We start from the raw sequence: 10,216 nt of genomic DNA on the forward strand, positions 1-10,216 counted from the left end.
ATATATATATGTATGCATATAAATATACCAGTTCTGGGAAGTGAACCTAGGGTCCTGTGTGCTAAGCAAGTGCTGTACCCCAAGTTATGCCACTGTTTCCAAGTGATTTGTTTTGACTGTACGCATATTTTTCAACTGCCAAGACAGCACTAGTATCACTCAATGGCACTGCATGCAAATTCTCCTGAGGTTTGAGTAGGAGGAAGATGATTTGGCAAGCCAAACTTTTAGGATATGAAAACAGTCACACTTTAATTTTTTTTATATTCTTAAAAGTTTTTGCCACTTGAGCATCCTTGAAATCAATTATATGTTGCCTAATTTTAGATAGCTGTATAGTTCCAATAGCTTTTATAGTTAAAACTTTTACTTTATAGACACTAAGAGTTGAGGCAGGGAGACCCAGACTGTTCTGAATAATAATTTAAAATTATACTTTTTTCACCATCTTCATGAGGGTTAAACTTGGTAACTCCTAACATTATGTCCACAACATGCACTCTTGCCTTTTGTTATGGTTTATATTTAGATGTCCCACTGAAGCCTGATGCACTCATAGGTGGGGCTTTGGGGGGGTGATTGGATAGTGGGAGTATCTTAATTACTTTCCTTGCTGCTGAAGCAAAATACCCCACACCCAAAGATAACGGAAGAAAGGTTTATTTGGCTTACAGTTTATAGAGGTTTCACTCCATAGCTGGAGGGCTCCAAGGCCTGGCAGAGGGGCATCACAGAGGAGAATTAGTCCATGGCAAGCACACAGGCTGGAGCATGCAAGGGGTTTTAGCAGCTTCTTTCTGCCTCCTTTTTGTTCTATCTAGAATACCAGGATTAGGGCAGTGCCAAACCAATCAGTGGACACACCTTTAGTCCTGGCATCACACACTGTAGATCCAGCCATCTCTGAAAAAGGTCCACCTGTGAATGCATGAAGATTTGGGGGGGACATGTAGGCAAAAGCCATAACAGAGGGCATGATACTTATCAGTGGATTATAGCTGGTGATGTGGGAGGTGAAGTCTGGTTGGAGTAGGTAGGTCGCTGGAGGCATGGCCTAGAAAGGTGTATCCGCATTGATTTCTTTTGGCTTCCCATCTCCATACCACCAGCTATGTCTCCTCTGCCACACTGTCCTGCCTTGGAGCCAGCTGATTAGGGACTGTAACCGCTACAAACTGAGCCGAAATAAACCTTTCCTCTTACAGTTGTGGGTGTAGAGTATTGTGTCTCTGCAACAAGAAAATAACTTGTGTGTCTGATTTTATGTAACATTATGGTCTCAAGGTACATTCACTTTCTTACAAGTGACCTAGATTTATTCTTTATGGCACAGTAGTGCTCCTTTGTGTATAAATACCACATTTTTTAAAATCTGTTCATCTATTAATGGGCAGGCAGTGCACTTCCAAGATTTAGCTATTGCGAATTGTGCTGCTATAAACGTGGGTAAGCATGGATCACTATAACATGTTATCTTTAACTCTTTAGGGAGAATACTTAGGAGAGGAATAGCTGAGTCAAATGGAATTTCTTGTTTTAGTTCTTTGAAGAATTTCCATACTTACTTCCATAATAGTTTATATTCCTACCAACAATAAAGAAGGGTTCTTTTTTCCTGGCAACCTTGCCAGCATTTGTTTTTGTGTGATTTCTTGTTGATAGCCATTCTTCAAGGAGTAAGATGGAATCTGTGTTGCATTAATTTGCTTTTCTCTAATGGCCAATGATGTTGAACATATCTTTATGAATCTTTATGTATTTATTGCCCACTTGTATTACTTTTTCTGTGAAGTGTCTAGTCATTTCAGTTGCCCATTTTTTGATTTGGTCTTGGGGGGGAGGTTTAATAGTTTGAATTTTTTATACATGTTAGTCCTCTGCACAAGGAATAGCTAGCAAAATTTTCTCCATTCTTTAGGTTGTCTCTTCACTCTGTTGGTTGTTTCCTTTGCTGTGCAGAAGCTTAATTTTATATGATCCCATTTGTTGATTCTTGGTGTTGGCTCTTGTGCAATTAGGGTTCTGTTCAGAAACTGTGATTATGCCTATTGGCCTATGTCTTTAAGAGTTCACCTATTTTATCTTCCAGCAGATCAAGTGATTCTGTTTTAATATTTAGACTTTTAATCAGCTGATTTTAATTTAGTACATGGTGAAAGATATGGATCTAGATTCAGTCTTTTCTATGTGGATATCCCTTTTTATCTCTCTCTCTCTCTCTCTCTCTCTCTCTCTCTCTCTCTCTCTTTCTCTTTCTTTTGGTACTGAGGATTTAACTTGGGACCTTATGCTTGTGAGGCAGGCAGTGGAACCACTGAGCTAAATCCCCAGCTCTGGATACCCATTTTTACCAAAACCATTTGTTAAAGAGACTATCTTTCTTCCAACATAAATTTTTAGCCCCCTTGTCGAAGATCAAGTAGCTGAAAGTGTTTGGAGTTGTTTCTGTATCCTCTGTTCTGTTCCATTGATCTACATGTCTGCATTTGTGCAAATACCACGCTGTTTCTATCATATAGCTTTGTAGTATGACTTGAAGTCTGAAATTGTGATTCCTTCTGCCTTGTTCTTATTGTCCAGCACTGCTTTTGCAATTCTAAGTCTCCTCTGGTTCCATATGAATTTTAAGATTGTTTTATCTAGTCTTGTGAGGAATGTTATTAGTATTTTGATTGGTATTACATTAAGTCTGCATATCTGTTTTGGAGTATGGCTATTTTGACTATGTTGGTTCTGCCTCTCCGAGAACAGAGGATTGTCATTCCATTTTCTGATGTCCTCTTTGATTTCTTTTTTCAGAGTACTGTCAGGATACTCTGAAAGTATAATTTCCCTATAATTTCATTATAGAGGTCTTTCACTTCCTTGGTTAGGTTAATTCCTAGATATTTAATTTTTCTTGATGTTATTGTAAAAGGCAATGTTTCCCTAATTTCTCAGTTGAGTTTATTATTTGTGTACAGCAACTCTATTGTTATTTGTGTGCTGACTTTGTGTCCTGCTACACTACTGAATTTGATTATTCTAGGAGTCTTTTGGTGGAATTTTCTGAATCTTCTATGTAAAAGATCATGTCATCTGCAAATAACAATACTTCCACTTCTTCCTTTCTTATACATATTCCATTTATTTCTTTCTCTTGCCTGATTGCTCTCTGGCTAATGTTTAGAAAACTATATTGAACAGGAGTGGTAATAGTGTACATCCTTGTCTTGTTCGTGATTTTAGAGGGAAAGTTTTCCATTTTTCCCTATTTAATACTATATTGACTATTGTTTTTTTCACAAATGGCTTCTGTCAGATTGAGATAAAGCCCCTGTATAAGTATTTATTTCAGTGTTTTTATTAGGAATTGAGGATGGATTTTGTCAAAGGCTTTTATGTCAATAGAGATAATCACGTGATTTTTGGTAACATTGGCTAAGGGTTTAACTATTTTATTTATTCTTTCAGAGAATCAGCTCTTCAAGCCATTGATTCTTGGTCTCTATTTCATTAACTTTTGCTCTGATTTTTTTATAATTTTATTCCTTGTACTAGTTTTGAATTTGGATTTTTGGCCAAGATGCCAAGAAGCCAAGAAACAGAAAAAGAAGGGAGGAGCTGGGAAGAGAGATATTTTGAAAGGGTTAGGAAAAGAGGAGAGAAAGAGGGGGGGAGAGAGAGAGAGAGCACATTCATGATTTTTATTATGGTTGTTCTCTTATTTTCTCAATAAATAAACTTTATCAATCATTGTTATGTACATATAGAAAAATTAGTATATATAGGGTTCAGTATTATAGGAGGCTTTAGGTGTTACTGGGGGTTTGGAACATATCCCCTACGGAGATCATTGTGTTAGTTTCTGAGATTGAAATGACTGCCTCTGACTTACTGAAGTCATTGGACATGTTGAAGTTGAGGTGTGATGATCACTTGATACAAATGTTGAGGCCTACTTACACCAACTATATTCCAGTACTGAGGTTCTATGGATTAGGCTTAGTTATGAAGCAAATATAGCAATTTGTCTAATACTTTTATTCAATTTTGAATTGTATGTCCTTTTTCTTAATTGAAATTTTTCCTCCACCGATGAAGGAAGGGCATTAAAGATAAATTTATTAAAAATTATGTTATAAAATTAAGATAAAGTGAAACTTGAAAGGCCACAAATATAGTGAGGCTAAAGTACGAAGACAGATTTAAACAATTAGGACTATTACTCAGGAAAAGCAGAGTGGAAGAATATTACTAAAGTATTTCAAATATTGACTAGTACTGGGTAAAATATTGAATGATATTGGACAACACAAATATGCTTATTTGATAAATTCTGAGATTACAGATGACAGGGAATTACAGATCATAGGGAATAGGAAATAAGAGCAAAAGTAGCATAAGTCCCAAGAAGTACTTTTTATAAAGAAAAAAAAACGCTTTATATCTATTATCCCCATGGGAACAATATGGGACAAAAATATAAAATGATTTAAAATATTTTGACAAAATTGTAAAGGAACACTTACTGGAGGTTTTATGTACCCAAAAATAAACCAAACAGATAAGCATGTCCCCTCATTTTGTCAGTTAGGAGCCCTGTCCGCAGCAAGCTAAGGGTTTGCCTCAGTATGAAAGTTCTGTATTAAAAAAAGATAAAACTTTGCACCAGATTCTCAGGTTTCATTACTATTAAGAGAGCCGGGTATTGAGCACAGTGGTTCTGCCTCCTGCCTTGCAAGCGGAGGGTCCTAAATTCGTATCCCCCATACCAATCAACAAACAAAAAAAATTACAATTTAAAAAGCAGGTAAACATAAAAAAGCCCCTTCATTGTGTGTGTTTGTGTGTGCGCGTGCGTGTGTGTGGTGTCCGAAAACCTTCCCATACAAAGCAGCTCCTGGTACGGAGTGAGTCTGGACAGCATTCGCTGAACAAAATTTAATTGTGGTACTCCGGATTTCCTCGCTCAATGGAATTTTAACAGCAGGCCTTCATGTGAAGGAATAAGAAACAGCGCTTTAGCTAAGGTTTTCTCCACAGGAAAATGTACAAAGCTCTGCCTTATTTCTTAGGGAAAAAAATAACACGCAGGTAAAATCGGCCGCCGCGATAGAAACAGCGTACCTAAACCCACATCCCGGAGCGCAGCGCTCACTATTGTGTTAGCGCCGGCGGCGGAAGGACTTACCCACACCGCAAAGCCGCAAAGTTAAAGAGTCCCTCTTTGTTCATCCTAGGCCGAAGACACAGAGCGCGGTGTTCTTCCGCGCTCGCGCGGCAGTCTCCGCCTCTCCGCGGTCCTGGAGAGCTGCCATTCGGCCCTGGAGTCGCTCCGCTCTCCCAGAATGCACCGCTAGTCCGCGGGAAACCAAAATGGCGAAGGGCTGTAGCGAAGTGGCCTGTGTTTGAGGCCGGTGTGAGAACGCTCACTGTACCCCTAACCCTCGTCCCCAAGGACCTCGGTTTGTGCGTGCGTATGTGCGGGGTTCCCGGTGGGGCGGGTGCCCAGTAAGTGCTCGGAGTCGCAGGGAAAGCGCCCACGGGGACGTGATTAGTTATTTTTTTCCTGTATGAAGCGGTTGGCACCACTGAAGTGACCGAATGAGGTGAGAGACCTTGGCCTGGGAACAGACTCTTCCGGAGAAGGTGGGGGTGGCGGGTGGAGAAAGAAAGGAAGCAAGTATAAAAAGGGAAAGATGGAGGATCGAGGTTGGGGGTGGGGGTTCCCGTTTATGTGTACGATGAAGAGAATGGATTGAAAGTAGTTGAATGTTGGAGAAAATAGTGACTAAAGGAACTAGCAGTCCGTTGGAGGAACAAGATACATCGTTGAGACAGGGAAGCTGTGTTTGGAGGGCAGGAAGGAACCTGGGGGCGGGAGACGGTTGGAGGGGCAGGATGAACCTGGTGACGAGGGGGTGGGGGAACGGAGGGAGGAACGGTTAGGAAATGGGGGCCGAGCGAGATTTGAGGAGCCAAGTAGTGAGGCTGCCTGGGACCTCAGAGGACGCTAAGGGAAGTATCATCTTGGAACCTGTGATGGTAATTTGTGTGGGATTGAAGTAAGGGGGTCGGTTAGACAGACTGGATAAAGTATGAGGATGAAGGAACAGTGAAGTGGAGCCTGGAAGCAATCCTGAAAGCTTAAGGGGAAGAGGTGAGAAGGGGAAAATGAGATGGGAAATAGGTACGTTGTATTTGGAGTGCCCTGAAAATCTGAGGCATATTTTCTGTTTAAGCAGATCTAACTCATACCTGCTCGGATATAGGTTTGTATTTCATCCGTTTTTACAACTGAAGTAATTAACGGTTTAAGGGATTTTAAACAAATTTGCCAAGATTTCTTAACAACATATTTGGGTAGTGCCAGAATACTTAACTGTGTGTTTTACAATCTGGTGTCCTTGGTTGCTAGAATTTTTCTTTGGAATCAAGTAGCAGGAACAGATGGATTTATTGGTGTGATTTGATGAACATGTGGGTTTGTGAACAATGGGAAAACAGTTATGGAATATTACTTTATTCTTTAAAGAATTTAACTTTGGTTAACAGTAGAAACTAATACTAATTCTGATATGAAAGTTTAAGTAGGCCTGTGTATAACATATGAGGAAGCACCACGTGAGATCTATACAGTTAGAAATATGTAAATAGTAGCTGATTTAATTTGACTCCAGATGCCTAGTAGTAGTAACTTTTTCCATCGATTTCCTGTGATCCTCCTGTGTAGTACCTTTCCTACAGGCTGGTTTCAATTTCGATGTTTAAGTTTTTTCTTAATAATTCCTTTTGGGGGAGCGAAGTCAATTTAGAAATATTTATTGTGGATAAAATGTACTTAAAATTTTTCAGGTTTGTCAGTGTTTTCAATGGAGCTTTTGGATGCCTAGGAGTTTACACAAAGAGAGTTGGTTTTAAATTTCTTAACATAAAGTATTCTTTTTTCTTTTGGGATGTTTTTTACACTCCCAAGTATTTGCTGTAATAACTTGAGAGAGAATGCAAGGTGAAGCTTTTATGTTGTTTTTGGGTTCCTAAATATAAAAATATATTTGAACTCGCAGTTTAAAATTTTCTCACCTTCAGTTTTTTTTCTGAAGTGGTAAAAGTGTACTAAATATTTGAATTAAGTATGCACCTCTTTCCTGATATGACATGTTAATTGTCATTAACAGAAATTTATACCTACTGGAATGAAGTACACAATTCAGTTTCACTTACATGTTTAGAAATCACCTACACCTTTTTTACCCTAGATGAAACAAATTTAATAGTTCTTTAAGTTATATGTGTTGCCTCAAAAGTTCTATTTAGAAGAAATTTTATTCTGTACTTTTTGCTGTGTTATTAACTTTTGGATGTCATGGGTTATAAATAGACCTTTCCTTCAACTCCTTTTAGAGCTAATTTACTTTATATTTCAGCATGATCTTTACATCTGATTTGAGGATCCTTGGAAATACAGTAATATGTTTTAGCTCACAGGAAAATTTGCTCCTGAAGAGTTGCATGGCTGATATCTAGCTTGGGGAATTTCTTTGTTGGTATTTCTTATGTATTAGAACAGTACTGTCCAACAAAACTTTATGAAATGATGGCAGTATTCTAATTCTACTTTATCCAATAAGCCACTAGCCATGTGTGGATATTTAAATTAGAAAGGTAACTAGTGAGACCAAGAACTGAACTCACAATTTATTAAAACCAAAATTTACATGATTGTAGTTGGAGCTATTGTATTAGACGGCACTGTATTAGTTCTTATATCCATGTGTATATTAGAAGTTGTCACATCCATAGAACTGAGGAAGTTCACATTTTTCTTGTCCACTTTAAAAGGAAGTATTCATTTTTGCTACACAGCATGTCTTCTGTTGTATTTGTTTTCATAGGATCTCGCAAAAGAGTAATAAAGTGGTGATGTCTTTGGTCTTTTAAGCTGTAAGATTCTGCTTTTTGTGTCAGAAAACAAGATGGATGTGATATTAGTTTACTTTTTAAAAATTACTTTATTTAAAAATTATGTTTATACTTGTTTAAAAAATTTAAGAAAAATTGCAAACATTCATAGTGCACCAGAACACCGAAATGAACTTAAGTGTATCCTTGTTTCATCTATACCTCTACCCACTCCATTTTTATTATTTCAAAAATATTTTAAGGTAAAATTTACATATGAAAATGTACAAATCTTAAGCTGTACAGTTTTTAGTAAGTTTTCTTGAGACAATTCCTGCTTATTTATTTATTTATGATACTGGGGATTGAACTTGGGACCTTGCGTTTGTGAGGCAGGTGGTAGTACCACTGAGCTAAATCCCCAGCCCTCCTGCATCATATTTATAAGTACATAATTCACTTGTACCCTTTAAAGGTGTGCAGTGTAATAATTTTTAGTGTACTCACAAAGCTGTACGACTATTACCGTGATCTAATTTTCATGCCAAAAAGAAAATCTGTATTCATTAGCAGTCGCTTGTTCTCTCTCAGATGAGCCCCTTGTAACCACTAGTCTTTCTGTGTCTTTAGATTTGTCTGTTCTGCTCATTTCATGTAAATGGAATCATTACAATATGTGGCCTTTTTGTCTGGCTCCTTTTATTTAGTGTTTTCAAGGTACATCCATATTGTGACATGTATTAGTACTTTATTTCACTTGATTGGAATCAGAATTTGTTTTTTAATTCATAGTTGATGGGCTTTTAGGTTCCCCCCCCCTTTGTTTATACTGAGGATTGAACCCAAGTCATTAAACTGAGGTACATCTCTAGCCGTTTTTAAATTTTTTATTTGACAAGACAGGGTCTCTCACTAAGTTGCCCAGGCTGGGCTCAAATTTAAAAGAGCATGCCATCATGTCCACTTGTTTCCTTTTTTTTTTGTACCGGGGATTGAACTCAGGTCCTTGTGTTTGTGGCATTTGTTTCCATTTTTTACTATTACAATTAAACTTTGGTGAACATTAACGTGTAGGATTTCATGGGCCCATGTTTTCATTTTATTGAGAATATATCTAGGAGTGCAGTTGCTGGGTCAGATAGTAACTATGTGTTTAATATTAGAGGAATTGTTGAAGTGTTCTTCAAAAGCGAATGCACCATTCTAAATCCCACCAACAATTATGGGGTTCCAATTTTTCTACATCCTCATCAATACTTAACTATTGTCTGTCTTTTATTATAATCATCCTGGGGAGTGGGAAGTGGTATTTCATTGTGGTTATGATTTGCATTTCCCTGATGGCTAAAAAAGTTGAACATAGGGGCCGGGGATTTAGCTCAGCAGTTCGGTGACCTGCCTCGCAAGCACAAGAACCCGAGTTCGATCCCCGGTACCAAAAAAAAAAAAGCTGAATATATTTCCATTTGCTTAGTGGTCATTTGTATAACGCATTTGGAGAATTATCTCTTTGAGGACACCCCCATCCCATGTGTGGTGCAGGGGATTGAACCTAGGGCCTCTCAAATGCTAGGCAAGTGTTCCACTGTTACTTCACAGCCTGCATCTGCCTTCCAAGTAGCTGGGATTACAGGTGTATACTGCACTTGGCTGAAAGTTTTTAGTGTTGAGGTCAATTTATTCCTTTTTTGTTTGCTACACCTCCTCCCTTTGACCCCCACTGGAGGTCGAACCCAGGACTTAACTGTGTAATGCTCTACCATTGAGTAACGTCCCAGGTCCTTCAGCTTGTGCTTTTGAAATCATATCTGATAAACCATTGCCTATCAAGTAAACAGATTTACTCGTTTGCTTCTAAGAATTTTATAGCTTTAGTGCTTACATAGAGATCTATAATCCATTTTGAGTTAATTTTTGTATATGATAAGAAGGAGGGTTCCAACTTCAGTCCTTTGCATATAGAGGCCAGTGCTGGTATTTTTTGTTCACTGAATTGTTTTGGTGGTCTTGCCCCCCGCCAAAATCAATTGACCATACATGTAAGTTTTCTGGATTCTTAAATTTATTTGTTGCCTTGTCTGTATGACTGTTATGTAATATCTAATTACTGTTGATTCATTATAGATTTTGAAATTAAGCAGTATGGACCCATGTGTTGTTCTTTTTGAAGATTGCTTGGCCCTTTGGGTTCCATGATTTTTTTCCATGGGAATATTAGGATCATTCTTTTTTAGTTTCTGCAAAAATGTACAGCTGAGGTTTCGGTAGATATTAAATTAAATCTGTAGATTTATTTGGGGAGAATTACTTTTTTTTTTTTTTTTTTTTTTTC

General features: G+C 37.9%; 1 protein-coding gene across 4 annotated transcripts in view; it reads left to right on the forward strand.

Moving 5' to 3' along the window:
• The first annotated feature begins 5,254 nt into the window (after positions 1 to 5,254).
• Mtf2 (metal response element binding transcription factor 2) overlaps positions 5,255 to 10,216 on the forward strand; it is a 52,116-nt gene continuing 47,154 nt past the window's right edge. The window contains exons 1-2 of one of the 4 annotated variants that reach the window (XM_033758227.1): positions 5,437 to 5,455; positions 5,562 to 5,591. In XM_033758227.1, the coding sequence (XP_033614118.1) occupies positions 5,587 to 5,591 (5 nt within the window). In that variant the 5' untranslated portion in view covers positions 5,437 to 5,455; positions 5,562 to 5,586. Of the gene's footprint in view, positions 5,592 to 10,216 lie in introns of all 4 variants that reach the window. The other 3 variants (XM_019210789.2, XM_033758226.1, XM_010644901.3) reach the window with 3 other exon arrangements.

Source organism: Fukomys damarensis, unplaced genomic scaffold (assembly GCF_012274545.1).
Source record: "Fukomys damarensis isolate Sample0158 unplaced genomic scaffold, DMR_v1.0_HiC HiC_scaffold_33, whole genome shotgun sequence".
NCBI classification, from domain to species: Eukaryota; Metazoa; Chordata; class Mammalia; order Rodentia; family Bathyergidae; genus Fukomys; species Fukomys damarensis.